Source organism: Acanthochromis polyacanthus, chromosome 3 (assembly GCF_021347895.1).
Source record: "Acanthochromis polyacanthus isolate Apoly-LR-REF ecotype Palm Island chromosome 3, KAUST_Apoly_ChrSc, whole genome shotgun sequence".
NCBI lineage: Eukaryota > Metazoa > Chordata > Actinopteri > Pomacentridae > Acanthochromis > Acanthochromis polyacanthus.
The window spans coordinates 20,788,588-20,809,860 of record NC_067115.1 but is presented as its reverse complement, the minus strand read 5'-3'; the positions used below and the strand labels follow the sequence as shown (position 1 = coordinate 20,809,860).

General features: G+C 40.8%; 1 protein-coding gene across 1 annotated transcript in view; it reads right to left on the bottom strand.

The window, feature by feature from the left end:
- LOC110950945 (trinucleotide repeat-containing gene 6C protein-like) overlaps nucleotides 1-20,209 on the bottom strand; it is a 58,811-nt gene extending 38,602 nt beyond the window's left edge. The window contains 3 exon segments of the mRNA XM_051945787.1: nucleotides 6,938-6,959; nucleotides 7,329-7,429; nucleotides 19,290-20,209. Of these exon segments, the coding sequence (XP_051801747.1) occupies nucleotides 6,938-6,959; nucleotides 7,329-7,391 (85 nt within the window). The 5' untranslated portion in view covers nucleotides 7,392-7,429; nucleotides 19,290-20,209.
- Nucleotides 20,210-21,273: the final 1,064 nt, after the last annotated feature.

The following is a 21,273-nucleotide window of genomic DNA, read 5'->3' as shown; positions in this document are numbered from 1 at the left end:
TCATAATACAGAATACTAGTAAAAGGCGATGAAATCCATGGTAAATGTGTGATGTTGCATGTTCTTGCATTTGAACTCATCTGAGTAACTAACAGATTTGCAGAAATACATATTTATTGTTTTGCTTACCAAGTCCTTCTGTGGGTGTGGTTTGGTATAACAACTGTGTGGCTCGCCACTTGCAATATAAAATATATTATACAAATATCAGCTCACATATGTTTTCAAAAAAATCTACAGATAGTTATCTTTTTGATTACACTTTTGGTAACTGCATTTTACTATATAGACTTCAGGAATGAATAAGATGCTTGTATTGTGAAAACCAAATTCTGGCATTTATGTGGTGCTGGCGGTGGCCTTAGTACATCTAACTAAACCTGAAAATGAGAGCAAATTAAGCAACTATCTGTATCAAGTGCACTATAAATTAGATGACACCCTCCAGCTGAAGCACTGTCAGCAACCTTACACCAAAGTTTTAATTATAGCTGTTCTTAACGCTAAATGGTTAATTACACAGAGAAAGAATAAGAAAATTAATATAGATTGACAAAAAAGAACATCAAGGCAAATAGAATACATTAAGAAATCAGATATTGAACTGAAAATACAAAAACAAAGCACAACTGGCCAGGAGGTAGGGTATATGTTATTGTAAAGAACTGATTGGTTCCCTGCCTAGTGCCAGGCAGTGCAGGTTCCCAGATCTCTTCTGTCTATTGTCTGCAGAACCACTTTATTATGCAGCTATGTTTATAGAGAGGGGGGAGGGATGGACACAACACAGGCTTATATGCCCTACACAATGGTGCATGTCTTAATCCAATAAAAGCAAAGAAGTAGATAAGGTAAAAAAAACCCACTATGTTTTAAAATGGGTTACATCTGTATGTAACAATTCTGCACAAGCTGCTTTAAATGGCTTTATACAGAGTACAACTGTTTGCTGTTATTTTCTCTTAGCCTATGAAAACAAGGTAAAGGAAGAAGCATGTCCATGCCATAGCAAAAGCAGTGAAACAAGGCCCACTCAATTTGTCCAGGAGGTAGGACCAAATCCACATGCAGGAAGAGGAATACATAGATTGGCTTGTCTGTAAGGCACATGAAATATATATATATAGTTTCTGTAACACACCTCTTGTTAACATCCTACAATTTTCTAGCAGATCAGATCTGGGCTCCTTGCTCATTTCAGCATCAATATAACAGCTTTCCTCTCACTGAAGTACTTACTCATTACACTGCTCAATACTTTATGTACAGTTACTACAATTCTCCATTTATTATCATTTACTTGGACATTATAAATTGAATGGAATTTTACATCGTTATGCAAATTTTTACAAAAAGCATTACTAATAAACAAATAAAAGGGCATTTAAGACTCTGGGTACTGTAATTGATGTCTAAATATATTATTCAATACTTTAAATATCAATAAAAACCAGGTGGTAAAAATGAGCAAAGTAGTAATGGAGCCACAAAGAAATGAGTCTTAGTTTTTCACCATGCTAAGAGGAGCCTTTAGTCACAGAAGGTGGATGTATGCGCATATGTCTGTCTATACACTCAAGTGGTCATGTCTATGAAAGCTCCCATCTGTCAGCATAAGTCAAGAAAAATTTTAACTCCCTCGCATGCACGCACACGCACTACACATAAAATTTCTCACCCCTCACCCATCCCATAATGGGCTGTTGCTATAGAGAAAGACAGTTGCCTAATGCACCTCCATGTGCCTCATGTGACCCCCCCTGTGCCTTCTGTGACCCCTTCCCACACTTTGCCTCTTCCACACTCTCTCTCCAATTAGTGCCCCCACCCCTCTGTCCATGACAAGTTTCGCTTTCAAGTCTTGGCTGTTCATATCAAGATCAACAAGCTTTACTGTCACTCCAATACCTGGTACATGTGCGTGAACGAAGCTCTGACCCCCTTGCTGTTAGGAATACAATGGAGTTGTCCCAAGAAACCACCTTTGCTTCTTAACCCTAAAAGCAGTTAATGCACACCCAGGGTAAAGAGCTTTAATAAGATCACACAACGCCTCTATTCGAGGTCAGTGCCTGAGGGCAACAACTGCCTGAGGGTACAAGCTTTCTGAACTTGGTAACGACATGGCATGATTCAAGGTATCTTAAATGTTTTAAAGCTGGCACATAAAAGAGGTGCATGGTCTCCCACAGTCAGAGCCCTACTGTCATCAGAGCCCAGGGAAAACAATGGCAATTCAAGAACCACTAATTTGGATATCCAAATTTAATTACTCATGGTTCTGTTTTTCATGACTACATTTTAGCTTTACACTATATAAACCAGGTGGAAGAACACTACAGTATTTCATTTAGACAAATACATTTTTCTCTTCTTTGTGGTCCAACTGCCATTTGACAACGATCGACAGGAGCTGATAATGGAGATACGCAGCCTTCAACCTTACAGAAAAACACACATGCAAATGCCTTGCCCTTAAAGCCCAGGCTGAACTGTCATTCATATCAGCTGCACTTCATCCTATTAATCTGCCCGATATTTGACATGAAGCGGCTCACTGAGGGGGGAGGAGTGAATGATGGGGGAGGGACGAGAAGCACCGAATAGGCTCTCTTGTCAGCAGCTTGTGAGTGATCATACAACATGAATCCAGAGAGAGGAAGGCATTGTTTAAGTTTGAGCGACCCTCTTGTTTCCTTTATCTCTGCCCCTGGTCTTTCCCTCCATCCCTCACGCTCCTCTAGCACTTGACATGCATGCGGGGTGAGCGCACAGGGGGTAGAGGAAAAACAATTATGCTCGGCAGTCATAAATCCACAGGACGTAATTCACAAGCTATTCACTATTAATTCATTGAGTGTTTAGAAATGTGGTTAACAGAAGAAAAAAAAGCAGCCCGAGTGCTAAAGTAAATTAGCCTCTAATTAGATTGCAATTCATGAAATTCCATTTTTAAAGTGTAGACGCAATTAATAGCATGTGAAATTGCAAATTAATCCAGCACAGAATTATAGGACACACTTGTGTTTATGTGCGTCTCTCGCCACTTTGAAAAACATAATGCCGTTATAACCATGGCGACACCATGTAAACACGGTTCTCTTCAGATGCATTCGTCAAGCATATAAAGGGGGAAATGAAACAGTTGGAAGTAACAGCGTGAGTAAGGAGGAAAGTGAGGGACAGGGTGGTGACAGACATTACATTACTTCTCGTACATCTAAGTAGTGAAAAGTACACAAGCAGCAAAAATAGAGGCTGCAGATTTTCTGATTATCGGGGCACGATAATGCAACAGATGCACTGTGGTGTTATTGTGTTTATTTAGTTTATTTATTGTGAATGCATGTCGCCACCTCTATTCTAAATTGCATTTGTTTAACTTCATGCTTGGGCTATGGTTTCTTTGACAATATTCCAGCATGTGCTTGTGTATATGCCTGGTAAAAGCCACCATGGCTAGAACATGAGTGTCTTGTCTGTTTTGCTGTTTCACAATGCGAGCATTTACTTCAGTCATTGCCAACATACTGATGAGCTTTCACTCACTGTATGGAGGAGTGTTGTAATGACTATGGGCATCTAGGAGCACACATCCGCAGCCTGACAGATCCATACACTCTATACACTCCTATGTGTGTGTGTGTGTGCATGTTGGCATGTGTATGTTTTTGCCGAGGTTGGTGGGTGTATGTAGCAGTCAAAGTGGCTGATTGTGATTGCAGTGGAGGCAGAGATTGTGATGAAGCTGCACGTGCACTGGGGGTGAATAATCAGCAACCCTCTGAGGTAATGGGGACCAGGAGGGAGAGTGGGAGGACACTGCTTTAGAGGTCCAGCCCGTATGTGTGGGGGAGGTGGGCTGGGGCAATGGGACACTGCCTCCTGGAACCCTGCGTTCAGTGAAGCTCCATGCCTAATAGGGGGCAGAGAAGTTAATTCCAGTGCGCCGAAGCTTTATCTCATTTTCATACATATGAACGCGCCAGCCCGAGATCGATTACTGCAAACAAATTGAAATGCCTGGGACCAAGGAGGCCTGCAGAGAGGAAAGCAGAAAAAGACTGAGGATGGGGGAGGTGGTGTCTATGTGTATGTGACTATGAATTTCTGAGAGTGTATAAGGAAGGCAGAATGCACTGATATGGATGGAAAGACACAAATCACTACCGCATACTGATTTTCTCCCTTCCTGCATATACACAAACCTCTATTATTTAGTGTCACGCATGAAAACCCATCTCATTCCAGTTGATGCCACCTTACTTTTAAAAGATATTGTAGATGGGAGGTTATGAGCAAACTCACAGAAGTCCTGATGGCTCGCTGAACGGTTAGTCTTCAAACAGGCCCTTTTCCCCCTACTTTCTTTATCTTTCTGTCTGCATGAGTACCCACTACATACACACAATCAGTTTCTCGTTCCACGTCCCTTTCCCTCTCCATCTCTCATTAAACATACCATAAAATAAATGTCCGTGTCATTAGCCCTCTTCTACATTAGTGTCGTCACTGACTCTTGACGGTCATTTTTTGCACTCTTCTAAAGTGCTCACTGCTTCATTACTTTCTTTCTTTCCTTCTTTCATTTTTGCTTTTATCTGGCCCAAAACAGCTTGTTACATTTCCTCTTTCTTCCTTATTCCACCCTTTCCTTCTTAGCCTTGAACCTGCTCCTTTGCCTCTCTCCCAAACAGAGTTCACAGTATTTCCTCCTTGACACTCAGCATTTGAATGACTGCTCAGGCCAGTGATGCTTCATCCACCCAACATAACACATAGTATAAAGCAAGGAAGTACTAGAGTTGTGATAGAAGATACTCAATATACGTCTGACTTGCCACACTGGGTTTAAAATCCAACAATGAATCTATGAATATTAGCTTCATATGCTTTCTATGTATTGCCAAAATTTTAGAACCAAAAAGCACAAGGACCCCTGAAACGAGCAATACAGTAAAAAAGGCTGCAACATTGAGCATCAACTGGGAAGACAACAAGGGTCTGCTCATGTATATAACTTAACATAAAATTGGTGAGTTTCGTTTAAAAATGACTACAGTCACATTTCACAACCAAAATGACAAAAATGTGTCACTGATTGAAATTTTGGCTGATCTGTAATTTCGAATACGTCTTTGTAATGCCTGCCTCATTATCATCACATCATCATCATCATATCATTGTGCAAGGCATTTAGACCTCAACTGCTCAAGTAAAGACCTTCAGTGGCCAAAAGATAACTGTGGTTGTAAAAGGCCGTCTATGGTAAACCATATGTGGGTGTGATTTGGGCATGACTGAAAAAGAGCTCAGCAAATGTGTCCTGTGTAAATAATTGTCGAAAAGAGACGCTGCACGCTATGAATTCTGCTTATTCTCTCCTACTGTTCATTGTTTCCATTTGTGACAAGCACCTTTTGTATTGCATTCCAAGCCTGGCAAAGTCTGAGAATTTTTACTTTCAGAGAAATATTTCCATCTCATTACTCAAGCACAGCAACAGTGGCATTAAATGTTTATTCAATTCAGAAGCTTTCAGTTTTGTGCAATGCCTTGAAACTTGGTTAACAGGCCAAGCTAACAGACAGTGCAGAGAAACACAGGGACGGTAATTAAATAGGCGGGTCAGAGTCCAAGGCAAGCTGTAGTGACCTTTGTTAAAGCCCCACAGTTACACCCAGATGGCCAAACTGCTGCTCACGCTCGGCAGGCACTAACAGACACACTAGGAAGATTTAAAGGCGGACACCTCCCTCCAATTCTGTGCCGTCTTCTCCCAAACCTGACTATGCAATTACAAAGTTAACTTATTTAAAAGTGTTGTAAATTAATTGCAACTTATACATGTGTAATAATTTCAGGAATCGCACCATGTTGTTGCTAGGTGACAACAAAGCAGGAATATCTGCCTGATAATTGGCATCATCCAAGAAGCATAAAAATGCAGGTCTAAAAGCAGACATGAAGAGGAAACTACCAGTGACAGAGAAACAGTGTTGTACATTAGCTTAGGACTATGCTCACTCGCTCACACCATTTTTCATTCTTTTAAACTTCACACTCGAGATACAGTCTTTACCTTAATTTGAAGGAGGAAAAAAAATGTGCGTGCATACATACTATTGTGCATTTGTTCCATTAGAAGTGAAGACATTATGTGTTCTGTGAACCCCTGAAATCTTGCTACAAATCGACAATGTTAAACAACTCTGGATTCTGAACATATCCGTAAACCAAAGGGACACAAATCAAGTGACCAGACAGACAATATATTTCTGACTTCAACAACTCAGATAATAAATGAATATAAAGCACAAGCCTGTCACTGAAACAACTAAATGCAGCAGAAGCAACACTGGATACTTGGTTTTTATGTCAATACCAAACTAGAGCTAATTTTGTTGCAATATTTGGAAAAAAAGAGTCTATTTTAGCATCTTAAGAGGGCACAAAGGGCATATGAGGACACTGTTCTTTCCGCCTCTGCATTTCAGCTGAACTCCATTCCCTTCTTTTATTCCACTCATCCTCTCCTGTCTTTCTTTATCCCATCCCCCCCATCTCTTTTACCCACAACCACACTCGGTGAGCTGTCTGGGTGCCCTCACGCTTCACTGCCTGATGCTGCGGGTGTACTGAGCGTCACTCTGCATTACACTCCACTGTATTTGCTCTGCTGTGTGTGTGCGTGTTTGTGCGCGCATGTGTGAGAAACAGAGAGTTGAACGGTTGAATTGTGCATGCATGTGCAAAATCTGTGTGTCCATCTGTATGCAAGAATGCTAAATACTATGTATGTATAACGCATGAATAATGAGTGCTTGCCATTTTGAGTTAATGTGTGTTAATCAGAGCTGATTCATTTATATCTGTGGTTGGAATGCGGTTTAGAAAATGAGTTCGATGAGACGGTGTAGAGTTCTTGATCACTCACCTTTGGGTTTCTGATCAGCAGTCTGCAGAGGAGAATACAGAAAGGATGACAGTTACTAATAATTCAAAACATAAATGAAACCAAAGTATTATGACAAAGCATTGCGTTATGTTCAACTGTAAAAAGACTAGTAGTAACTAGTGGTGTGAAGCTGCATTGAACAGAAGTCAGTTGTTTGTATACTGGAAAGGTGCTGCTTACATATTTTTTTTTAAAAACTACTTGTTCTAAAAAAAAAAAGAAAAGCACGAAACACTAACTGTATAGCCACACACATGCACACATGCAAACTGAAGTAACTGCTTGCATACAACTTCTTTAATAAAAAATAAGTCAATAAAAAATGTGTGTGTGTGTGCGTGTGTGTGTGGACATGCATTTTCATATTCACCTTTTTCTGCGCAACGTCCTTCTTAGTCTTTTCTTCTTGTTTTTTCTTTTTCTTTTCTTCCATCAAATGGTTCTCTTTCTTCTGTTGCTAGCTTCGATCAGCTGTCAGACAAGGATAAGAAAGAATGCTGAGTGAAACATGAAGAAGAAAAGCCAGGCTTCAGCTCAAATTCCTCCAATGTCCTACAATACTTCATTGTTAATGTGTCGACTGATGTGCATGAGATTTTTGAAATTAAATAAAATACAACATCTAGGAAACATACATTAAATTGAGCTTTTTTTCAAATGCTAATCCATAGACTTTTTAGATCAAGGGACTAAAGAGATAGAAGTGTGAGGAACTGTGGCAGTCGAGACAATATCTAGAAGAATCTAAAATAACTTTCAGATTAACACAGATACAACTGTATGCCTGCTGTGCAGAAAGGTAAGGCAAAACCCCCACATGCTTGTAGAAGTTCTGCGGGAAGGCTTAGCTGACATAAGAGTGGTGGTACATTACTCCATAGTATTGTGTTGATGCATAGATTTATATAGAAGAGTGATCATACCACTGCTCAGGGAATAAGTCAAAATTGAGCCTGGCGACCAAAATCACCAAAGGGATGTTTGGGGAAAAAAAGGGGAAGATTTTGACTAAGGGGACTCCTTGCCAGCTGTTAGACACAAGGAAGATATTCTGTTTTGAGGCAGTAGCAAACATTTAGAGGCAAGAACCGACTCCACTAAATATCCACAAATACTGGAAGCACTTATTTCGTAGGGTGCCTAAACTTGCGGTATTAACATTTTAAGAAAGGCTCATTTCTAATGTCCGTTTGTTGACAGTTTGGGATTACATCTTGTGACTTCAGACACTAACAAAGTACGTATTGTAACTTGCCCTAGGGTGCTCAAACACCTGCATGCAACTGTATGACATTAATGCACATTGATATCATCTGTGCACAGAGATACTCAAATTTCATGCAAAAAAAACAAAATTACATTGACAAGCATGTACACACTGCATATAAACTTTTAGCATGTTCTTTCTGATCTGTGTAAGCCAGAGCCAAAGTGCACTCAGTGTCTGGAAAAACTTTTCCATCTACAAGCGTCATTTCATACAAAAATTCGTGGCAGACACTTCTGAGGAACACTCATGATGAGAAACTGAAAAGGAGAAGATGGAAAGGGAAGAATAGAAGGCTAAAAAAAGAAAAGGGAGAATAAAAACACACAGAGGGAGAGAGAGAGAGAGGGGGGATGACGTGAGTGAGTGTGAAAAGCAAGTATGAAGGCCAGCATAGAAGAGCTGGTTAAAAATGAAAAGTTTCTTTTTAAAAGGCAAAGATTAAAATGATTGAAAGGAAGACAACATAAGGACCAACAACAGGCTGATAGAATGAAATATAAGGTCTTATTACAAAGGTCCATTTCTAGTGGGTGTGAGTCAAACTAGCTAGATAGCTAGCCCAAGGGCCAGGGCAAACTAAGTCCTTCATTTCAGCATCTATTTCCTTTGGCTCAGCTTTAGTGACAGCTCTAGGAAACTATTTGAGGTATGAGCTGAGACATAGGGACTGAATGCGAGTCTGTTTAGTCTTCACTCAGTGCAATGGACACTAATCTATTATACCACACTATGTCATACCAAATCAATGACACCACTCTAAAATGTAAAAATAAAATCAATAGTCTCCATGTCAGTCTGAAATAATGGCCTATTTTCTATTTGCTGGCCAGCATGCAAAGCATGGATGTATGTACACACACACATGCGCTTGCCTTGTTCAATTAGCCATTGTGCTTCATCTTTGTGAACTGGAAGGCTGTGGCTTTCCTTAAAAAACTGTCCCACTGTTCAAGCGATATGCTGAATTCTCTGTAAACTCAATAACACCGACTTTCACGAAAACGGTTTCTGTATTCACACTTCAAAAACTATTCAGTCAAATCTACTTTTTCTACTGAAGCAAAACCACAACGCATTTCTAAATCAACAAATACTACATAAGAGAACTGAAGCCGTCCGTTAATTTGTTAGTCTGCAATACTTTCAACAAATTCTATGAACTACACACACAATCCCTGCTTCTGCTGTGAATGTGATATTCCTGACAATGTCTCGAAGTTCTTTTAACAGTTGCTATCCAATCATCTCAGCTAATGATTGAGATGTCAGACTGTTCAGATTAATAACTATACCAATATAGCCAGACAATATGTTATTAAAAGCAACGCATTAAGTAAAATTTTTAAATTTATGCTGGTTTGAGCTTATCAAATGTGAGACTATGTTTACTGTCAATTTAATGTTTTGGGATTCTGGACTGTTATTCACAACACAATTCAGTGAAATTAAAGCCTTGGCTTTCAAGACCTCAAAATGACAAGGCCTTGATCATTTACCATGCAAACTTTTATTTGACTTATTGACACAACTGACAGATTGATAATGAATATAATTAAACTGATCATTGTCCCTGACTAGAAAACTAAACACAAAATAAATGTGAAAAAAAAGACGTGCCTACACAGAGCCTGGATATGAATCAAAATCTGAAAATATGAATGAATCATAATGATCATAACAGAAGACTAATGGAAGGCCTGCCTCCTACTGTGCTGCCCACTTGCAGGGGGAGGGAGATGTCATTCAAAAAGACAGGAGAGTCTTTAAAGAAACAATCTGATGTTGCAGCAATGTCTGTATGACAGGAAGGGAGAGAAATCAGACAAGGGTTAGGCACACATACAGATGGGTAGAGAGAGAGGGAGATAAAGGAAGAGAGACAATCAACACTGTTTTCATAAGTTAGTTTAAAGCCAAACCCTGCCAGAGTAGTGGTCTTGGCATCACAAAAAAATGGAAGGAGATTTCTCTACATGCTTGTCTTCCTCCATCTGGATTTTCGCATCCTCATTCCCTGTTCCTCCTCCATTGTGCTCTCCCTCTCTCCTACATTCACACATACACTCACACAGTCCTATTTTTCACACTGAGTCTGTGTGTCATTGTGCTATCTCAGCAGCTAAGGGAAGGCTGCCCTCAGGTAATAAATAGGAGTTCAAATTATGTGTGGATGCGGGGGTGCGTGTGCATGTTTGCGTGCATACAGATAATTGTATGCAGTATGTGTAGTGTCGGCAGTACATGTGCAGCAGCTTAATTCTCATTCATTCTCTTCCATATCTGAGCCCATTAAGCCTCCCCTCAACCACCACACATAATGATAATACACAACACCAAACTGCCACGAATTTACACCTCTGAAATAAGCTGCCCCAAATAAACTACAACACCGACAGTGTGTGAAAAGCCTAGGCGATGGGACACAGTGACAGTAAGTGAGCAGAGACGGGGACATGGGATTTAGAGGGGTGAAAACTGGATTTTCCATATGTGCTGGATTTCTCTGTCCTTATCAGTTGCTAGTAACAGAGCCTCTCTACTACAGCTGACTATGTTATCCTAGTAGTGTCAGCCTTTACCCATGAGATGACAGCGTAGCTACTGGATCTGGTTACTCATGCTGCTGTCACAATAAGGGTTGAAGAAATTGGGTCAGGAAGGTAGAACTGTAACAACAACAGAACTGTACAGAGATATAGAAATATTAGAGAATTGCCTGTGTGTCTATACTCTCAGAAAGACCAACACTATCATCCTGGTAGAAAAATCCATATGAAATGAGAGAGCAGACAGTTGTCTTTTGAGCTAATGTAGTCATTGCCAAAGCTAGCTTCCCTCCTGACCTCTGTTTCCCTCACATATAATCTTACCTGCCTCTCCCTGTCCCTCTCCCTCAGTACTGCTGACACCAACAGTTCCTCAGCTGTGATCCTAGGTCGTCTCTGTGCTGCCTTTTAGCATCAAGTTCACTCTCACCGCCAGTATGACACTGCAGTTGGCCCTGAAATTACCATACCCGACATACAATAGTTAATTAAAAAATGAGTGAGTTATTTCTTAATTTTTGCCTTTCGAAAGCACATTTTTTAAAATGCACTGTTAAATGAAAGCTATGAAAGATAAATATAAATGAAGCATAGCTCCATGCTATGCCTTACTTAAAACAAATACTAAAACCATGGGCCAATGGCTTGCTTCAGTTAAAAGCACATAATTCGACACCTCCCAACAAGCACAAAAAGTCGCATTTGCATACTGTACCTTCTTAAATAAAAAACTGTTCACCCATAATGTCAGCTATATATTGTTCAAAGTTACAAATGCATGTAAAACAGGTAAATACTTTCAGTCTGTAGATCAACAGTGAGCTCCCATGTGCAACCAGAGGGCTTGTTCAAATACAATTTTCATGTTTTAGTGAATTGAATACATAGTTGTTGATCTCAGCCAGTACTGGGATAGCTGCTCCTCTCAATTCCAGTCTTGGTGATAAGTTAAGCTAAACCCAAAGCTACTTTTTAAATGAATAAGAAGCTATAAAGAAATATTTTTTTGTTATTCATTCAACTGTCTGTAACGAATGGATTTTATGGTGGAATAAGCACTGAAACAAAAAACTAGGGTATGTAGAGTCCAAATTACCACCATCACCTCACTTTCAAAATGCTGCTTAAACCCTCAGCCAACTATTGATCCGACAGTGACTTATTATATACCTTCAGAATTTAAGAATTGATAAGGAATATATTTCAAGTCTCAGCAGACAGGTGCCTCTGGAAAATTGTGAAGAAACTGCATAGCAAGGCAGGATCCTCCTTTCTGATGCTGAACAAAACAGTTTCATATCCTGGGATATAGGGCCAAGCTACAGAGAAGGAGACATGACAACAAGAACACACTGTACGGGAATGAAGAGGCTAGGAACTCACAACACACACAAACCCAACATAAAAACACACAGAGACACACACACACAGGGAAGCAGTCTGTCTGATGCCTGTCTTCTTCCGCCAGGGATGCAGAGAAGAGGGAGGTGGGAGGAGGGAGGGGGGGCAGGCAGAGGATGAAAGCAGACGCAGAGCAATACCAATTAAGAACGACAGCCGCCGGAGAACCAGACAGGGCACAGAGAGAAAGGAAAAAGACTATGCTGGAAGAAGGAAAAGACAGAAAGAATCCTCAGTGGAGAAATGGAGGAGTTGGAAACAAAACTGAACGAAGCACTATTGAGGTTGGCAGATTAGGAGAGATGGGAAGAGTGGGGGTGGGGGTGGGGGGGACTGAAATATCCATGCACCTTGATCGCTAGTGTCTAGAGATGCAGGGAGAAAAATGAGGGGTGAGGGGAGAAAATAATGTCAGGTTGATAGAAAATGAGAATAGAAGGGGATAAAATGAGGTGTGCTACTATGAAGATGGAGCAAGACAAAGGAAGATAGACACAGAGGGACAACTTAAAAGGAAAAGAAAAAGCAATGAAAACATGAAGCTTCGTGTGTTCTGAATGGCTGTCGGAGCAGCTGCAGGCACAAAACCACTCACAAAGGAGTAGAAGAAGACTTTCCTCTCTCACCAAAATAAATATGGTCAGGCCGTGACCACAGAATGTGGTAAATCCACTCTCCAACACCATTACCATTCAACCAGCCACCCATTCCTTTGGAATCATAGAAGCCACAACACTCTCCCGAGTCTTATTACATGGAACATTATGGGAAGCCCTTACCTGGGGAATAATTCCTCAGTACTTGCTACTGCTGCAACATACCTCAATTATTCTCCACAAATCTGTGTGGGTGTGCATTTTTGTTTACTCAACCTGAATGTTTTGTAGAAAGCAAGCCTGTAAATTCCACAGTTGTGTGCTTTTCTATACCTCTGTCACACTGACAGACTCAGCAGCTACTCGGTTTGTTAGCATTCTCTGCATACCAGCTTTGCTTAAAAACAGGTGGCTCGCGAAAATATAGACATTTTGTTGCCACTAGACTGGACCTTCTCAGTGAATTGTGGCAAAAAATATTCTTGGTCAGTGAAATCTGTAACATGAGAGTCTGACTGAAAGCGAACAGGTGGGTAGAGAGCAGTGATGGCGGTGGAAGCAAGATGGAGAAAAAAAAAAAAGTCGAAGAATCAGATAGTAAGAGAGTTTGAGCTGTGCTATAAATAACAGCTTTGAGGTTTGCCTCCAGAAAATTAGCTCTCAGTGTCTCGGATGCTGCCTTTGCCAAGTCGATATGAAACTTTAACACAGTGGCAGCTCATTAAATAGGAAAACAGCACAATGCACAAGACCAAGCAGGGCTGCTTCCTGCAATCACCACAGCTAAAGCTTTGTGAATTCAAGAAGAAGCTGTCAAGGCCAAGTGTGGTGGTGTATGCATTCATCTTTGCTTAATAATGCTTTGTGTTCATTTATATTTACATTATTTATTAATATATATACACTCACAACCAAATATAATTGTATTTGGTTCTGCAATTTACGAAGCCACCCATTAATCACACTTTATACCATGGTAACAGGAGACACTTGTTTCTGATTGGCTGGCAGATATTGATTCAATTTATCTACTGAGTTACCTCAATGGTCATGAGCCACCACTGATTTGATGTTTTGCATGCTGTGTAGTAGCCATGTTTGAACCAGATAACACACTATGATATACCCCAATTCAAAATATGGCAGACTTAACTGAGAAATAGTGTTAACTGTTTGCTACTTCCAAATATGTCAGAATCATATTGGTTTAACTTGAAATGTTTTTGATTATCTTTTAAGCAGGAAATTGTGCAAACTGTAATCAAAAACATGCTTATTTAAGGTAAACCAATGTATTTCTACATCTGCTATTTAGATAAATCAAATATAAAATTTTGTGTTTCCATTGCATCCTTATTGACTTGATTAAGATTCAGTGTTTTTTTCTTTTGGTCGAGGTAAACATATTAGTAAGCCAATGTAATGAAGAGAGCTTAGGTAAAAAGCAGACTGCTTCAAACAGAGTGCAACTGCTGTCTTCTGTGCATGCCTGATATTTTGAGGGGTCTGAAGGAATGAGACATGCATACCATCTGAGAATAGTCTTTAACTTCCATTTCAAATGCTACACAAGCCTCCTTGACAGGCATCATCAAACTGTCAGAGTCACAGGAGCAAAACTAAATCAAGGGACACAAACCTGGACACAATGTACACTCAGACAAATGAGCTTGAGCTGTATCAGCAAGTCTATATTAACCTCAAGGTTACTAAGGTACAGCCTCTCTCTCCCAGACATTAACCATCGCAACTAGATGTCCAACTTCAGCCTTTAACTTTTGCTTACTTGAACTCTACAACACAAGTTTAAAACCCTCAAAAAGCCTTTCGAATATGTGTCAGAGCGTGAGTACAAAATGTCCTACGCTACCACAAATGTCCTCACTCCCAAGGTCTAAAGCTTAAATTGGTCTTCACAAACAAAGATGTACAAGCACACACACACACATACACACAGTGTCAGTCAACAATTTACTGGCTGTCAACAGTGTAAGCAATAACGCAGACTCTGAAAGAGAGACAGAAAATAAGTGCTGCGATTAGTTGTGGGAACAAAGCCTGGTCTGATGTAAGAAGGACAGGGAGGAAAACAAGAAAAGCACAGAGATTTAAGCAGACCCTTCTGTTTGGATAATCGTGAAGATCTAGAAATACCAACAATTGTACGTCTTTAAAAGTTAAACACAAGCAGAGCGGTAAAGTGAAAGAGTTATGATCTTGAGTAAAAATTAGCTAGTTATATTTGTTTGATCTAATAAGAATGAGTGTCTACCTGAAGACATACGCTCTCATAAGTTCAGCAGAAATATACTACAGTTCCTAAAATGCAGAGAAAGCTATTAATCAATACAGCTATTTGAGCATTTGAAATGCAGATAGCACATGATGTGTTGGGATAACAGCTTACATGCCTCAATTCTTCGGCGTCTTTTGATACTCTGTGCCTTAATTAGTATGAATACACCAAATTTTGTTAAACTTAATCTTCCCACAAGACATGTTTAACTCTTAAACAGGCCACAACTCAAACATCACAAGAAATATTTTGTTGATGATTTCAAGAAGTTCTGCTAAATCAAACTAAATTATTAAAATATACTCCAACACTTGAACTTTATTGACAAGTTGGTATTCAGGCAATACAATCAAGACAACAAACAAATGACCTGAGCTTACTTGTCTAAGCCCTGGCCCCAGTGCAGGGACAGGCAGCGCATGCTAGTGATATTTACACAGCCTTAACTGAGAGCTTTGTAAGTGCTGCAGGGCCTAAGTCCTGTTACATAATGAGTAAGGCTGTCTAATGTTGGTTTGGAGCAGGAAAAAGGGAACATTGTAGGTTGGATGTCCTGCATATTCTGTCAGTTTCCATGTGAAGTCCATCTCGTTCTCTCCACATCTATCCAATTAGCCGACATGGAGTAGAGGGAGGGACGGAGGCCCCCACCAATCCTCGGCACATTGAACATTCCCCTGGACCCCTGCCAAGACTCACAGGCAGCAACTCGCCAGTTTCTGCTTCGTTTCCCCCATCCCCCTGCATCCACCCCAGCCTGGCTTACCCCTGGTGGGCCTCCTAAGCCCCTGCCCCCTCTATTGGCACACAAGTTAGACAAGGAGGAGGGGGTTACACAGACACCATCCCCCCCTTGACTTTGTATACGAGGATACCAGTCATAAGCAAATACCTGAGTGCTGCCCTTCAAGCAGAGCTTGAGCTATACATTAGCTCTTCTCTGATAAGTTATGCACTGAACTGTATAAAACGAGGTGCAGCTTACACTCTTACACATCTTGGCAAACAGGAAATGCTAGATTTAGGGCTGAGAGTACTTGAAGATGTGATCAGACCTATCTTAACACGAGATCACTACCTCTGCCAAAAGAGATCAGTGTCAGACCTGAGATGAACCCTGGGCTACAATATACAGATTGAGGTAAGATAAACTGCATAGAGGAAGTCCCATCAATGGTAACACCATTTTCCCCCCGAAACATTACTTTACAAGAGAAGAAGTAACAGTTTTGTCCAATCTAGTACCACTACAGCCACTGAAACAAAAAAAATTGTCCATGCCAAAGTCAGTCTGAGCGCTTTCTTTTGTTGGATGATGTCCATCCAGCAAAGGATAGTACAACTATTTCTGGCTTGCTAGCGCCCTATCATTACAGAGTCAAGATACACACTGGTTTGCACAAACAAACACTTCTCATTTAGCACAATGACCACACCAAATACAATTGTCTGGCAAATCTTTACCCTGCTCCCCTTGACTTCTAAATAGCAATACATAGAGCAGAGATAGAGGGTAATGGCTTTTGGCAGCCTTCCACTGCATCCAGCTGATTCTACTGTCAACGCTCCCCTACTGGAGCAGCACCCTGCGGCGGTGTTAAGCGCGTTATCTATCAGGACTGAGCCAGTTGTTTGAAAAGCCTCATAATCACAGGCTCAGTGACTACCATAGTCAGGCCTGCGCTTAGGTCAATGACAGGGGAAAGAGATAGACAACACAAGCACAACACAAAGGGATTTACCTGGGTCAATGAAAAATATCTGAATAGAAAGAAGTTTTTGTTTAAGTATTAGTTTCTTTAAAAACGGAATTTCTGGGGCAAAATGACAGATTATTGTACAGAAGTAAACAATAAAAGCAGAAGAAGCATAAGCGTGTATGCAGGATACGAGCAAGCAGGTCCATTCAAGTTATGTTTGAATGGAAGTGAAAACAAGGCTAATGATGCAACCTGAGGACTACACTAGTGCTCATGTTTTGTCTGTAAAGGGTCAGACAAGGGGACGAAGACTAGGGGTTCCTTTTAAATAAATGATCCTGCCCCTTCAGTGATAGGGGGCTGCAGATGGAGCTACTGCCAAAGTTTGTCCTCGTGGCTTTGTTACAATACGCTCTAATCAAAACAACGTCTAGATGCCAACAGCCTACAGCCTGGTTAGATCCAGAGCCAACATGGGTTATGGGTTTCCTGCTAGTGTGCTGCCAAAACAGCAAGTAGTAATATAATTTACTGAGTCTGTGCCCCAGTGAGAGACTGAATTTCTTATTTTGGGTTTTTTTCCATCAGGAAAAAAAACCTCCAATTAAACATCTTAAGCTTGAGCTAAATAAGTGTTCAGAAATGTTCCAACTACTGTTTTTGTGCAGCAACACTGATAGAATATCCATAATCTCTGCAGACTGTAAGTATTATATACAATAACCAAGTGGATAATTTACACATTCTCTTAGGAAAACAAAGCTACAAATCCAAGCTTTTAGTAACACTCAATAGACAACAGAAAAGAACAGAAAAGCATGGCTTCACTGCAACATTAAATGTCTCTCCTTGAAAGTATCCCCATCGCTGTTGACCTAAGGTCCGTACTCACCCAAAATTTGCCAAGTGTCCTCCAGATGAGCCTCCTGCTGTGGCTACAGTAGTAGCTATGGCGCTAAAGCAGCTGTGTGTGTCAAGGATAAGGCTAACTGGAAGGCATTTGAGAAAACTAGCAGACTCCCTTCAGCTCCTATCAGGTTTTAAGATTATTCTTTTCTCCATATACACTAGTTTTTTTGCAAATTGGACTCCAACATCTTTTCACAGTTATCCCCTTTTTGCATGCTCATTAGCCTTTTGGAAGTATGGGTGCGGGAATGGAAGGGAGGACCCTTGACCCTGGGTAAGAAACAGCTCGTGTTTGCATCTATGAGTCAGCTGGGTGTCTAGGGCATGCAGGAGGCAGCTCAAGGCCTGATTAACAACTACAGGGCATTAACCAACCGCCAGAATTTTGAGAGCTTGACGTTAATGGTCGCACAGACCCCTTGCAAAAATGACTACACATGTGTAGCCACCAGCTGACACAACACACAACATTTACATGTCAAGAAAGACCACAGACACACACTCAAACAGGCACGAAGACCTAGATAAATCTGTATGCACCGAACACACAAACGCTCCCCATCCGACTGCAAATGCATGTGTGCCATTGCTGCTCGCACACATTTTTCATTTCATCACCTCACTGGTGTGTGACGATAGAGATAAGACAGTGGTGACAGAGATGTCGGGGGGGGGGGGGGGGGGGGGGGTCTGAAATTGAACAGGAAATTATGTACTTCAATTAAGACACGCAGAAGAGATATTAAAAGCTATACTCCAGTGCCTGGAGACAGGATGCAGGAAGGGGGGATGCAATGGAAGGCGACAGTTCAATCAGAATCCCCGGCTTTCTCACCAAGCCTGGGGGTGCAGGAAAGGAGGGAAGAGAGACAGGACAGCTATGTTTAATAATGTACTTGGAATTAGTGTAGTGGAATGCACAATAGTGTACAAGATACATGGTGTGATACAGCTACAGACGGAACTGCAGACCAAAGAGCAGTGAAAACTGGCATCAGACCTAAGACTGTGCCTTTGTCACATTTAGGGACCACTGCAACTACAATAAGAAGGGGACAGATCCAAACATTAAAAAATAAATAAATGAATAAAATACTTAGCTCTGCTGCCTTGAAACAATTCCACTCTCTCTGCAATCAACCAATAACCATAAAATTAGTGCACCATTACCTTCTAATAACTACAGAGACACTGAAAAAAGGCAAGGCAGTTCTCTGAGTCAGTTCAAGAAATCATCACATTACACACTCACATGTACTGAATGTGTTCCAGCCACTCAGCCAATCATGAAAGAGCTATGATATAACACAAAAGTTCCCAACATTGTCAAGCCCCTTCAAATAAGCATACTAAATTTAGTCATCAACCACATTGTAAAAATCTAAAACCAGCACATGGGAGAAAAGATCTGATTGACCGGTAGTCTATTTTGTCGGGTTTGAAGGTGTGCAACATGAAAAATGAGAAGAAAACGCGAGTTTGCAGCAGTACGATCTCTATATTCCAGACACATGAGTAAAGCGACACGGTTGATTATTTAGCATATTCATTTACAGCTAGTAACAATATGCATCAATTTACAATGAGCAACGCTAACTGTATTTGAAACTTACCTTGTGTTAATCACAGCTTTGGCAGCTTTCAGTTAAGAGTTGATACATGGCAGAAAAAAATACGCAGAAAAGCATTCTCCGATGTCTTTTCTAAAGTTACCCGTAAAGAGATGGAGCAGACATTTAGTCGCAATTAAAGTCAGACTTGGTACATAAGCCGACTGCTGCCGCTGAAGCAGCTTGGTGACAAGATACCGAGGTAAACAACGGCTACTCAGCCAGATATACACACAGCAAGTACGGTAATTTCTGCTTTGAGCAAAAAATATATCTATCAAAAAAAATTGAAATTGTAATCGCCAAAAAATGTTTTGTTAAAACGTCACGATAGACCGGGGGGCGGGGAAGGGGGCGAAGCACCACTAATAACAAAAACAAAAAAAACGAACACGAATACAATGACTTTTAAAAGCAGCTAAATTATATAAGCTAACGTTAGCTGGTTGGCGTTTTAGTCGTCGACCATTACGAGGTGTTGCAAAACGGAGAATTCAGGCAGTTTTCGTTGAAAAAAAAATCGCCGTTGAGTTCTCGCTGAGCAAGCCGACGGCCGTGAGCCAGCAGCCAGCCAGCCAACTTGTTTTAAAGTGCAAAAAGAAATGTTTTTTTTTTCTTTTTAGTTTAAGTCGCCGGTTGGACGACTGGTGAAGGGCTGGCTACCGCGAATGGAGAGTGAGTAGCGACTCCGAGGAAATACATTCTGTGTGGATCCAGACAGCGGAGCGGACACTCATGGTAGGCGTTCAGTGAGCTCTCGTTGACAGTGATCTCGCAGCCATTTTGTTCAAACTAACAACACCGCAGTCTCCCTCTCCTCTTCCCAGCCAGCAGACACACCAGGAAGCGGCTCCGGATACGTCACTCCCGACCAACCGAAACCCCAGACGCTAAGCTCCGCCCATCTCCCTCCTCCAAACCTCCAAGCGGCCACAGAGGATTGACGGGCAAGAAACACACACACACACACACACACACACACACACACACACACACACACACACACACACACACACACACACACACACACACACACACACGTAGGATGGAGGCAGGCAGTTCATATTTCCAGGGTAATTGCAGAAGCGTGGACCCAACATTGTGTGCTTAAAAGAAATAAATGTGACGCTGTAATGCTGTAGTGGCAATATTTCTGAGAGCAAAGCCATTTTGAATGAAATGTGTATTAAAACATGGCCACTCTTTATGTTCTGTATTATGTTACACATGTTTTGCTTCTCGCAGTGGTTAAGCATTGAAGCCTTAAAGCTGCTCTAGTCTGAAATTTTACTTTAAAAATAGCACAAATCACTTGGCTTACATATTCTATCTTGTTATTTTGTTGAATTTGTTTTCATTATTTGCTTGATTTGACATTTGTTTTCCTGTGAAGCACTTTGTAACAGTGTTTTTGAAAAAGGCTAAATAAATAAAATTATCATTACTATTGTCACTTATTACTGTTATTATTACTTAGTTACTCTGCAGACCTTATTTTCAACTTTTATTCTTTGTTCTGGTTTTACAGATTTCCGGTCCAGTAACTACATCCATTATCCATACACACTTTTTCTTGTAGAAGGTCGCTTAGGGCTAGAGTCTGTCTCAGCTGACAATGGAGTTAAGAGAAGGATACACCCTGGATAGGTCGCTAGTCCAAGACAGAGCCTACACAGAGAGATAGGCAACCATGCACATTCATTCTCACACCTATCGGCAATTTACAATCACAGATTAACCTAGCACAAGCCGGAGCACTCTGCAAAAACTGAGGCAGGCACAGGAAGAACATGCAAACTCCACACAGAGGAGCTCCAGCTGATCAGGAGATTCAAATGTAGGACCTTATAGCTGTGACATAACAGTACTAACCACTGCAACACCACAAAACCCAGTAACGTATCTTTTCATGATCCCAAAAGTTGTAACTTTTCTCCCAGTGAAACTGTTATGTTGTATAGATACAATGTCATACTTTGTGATCAAA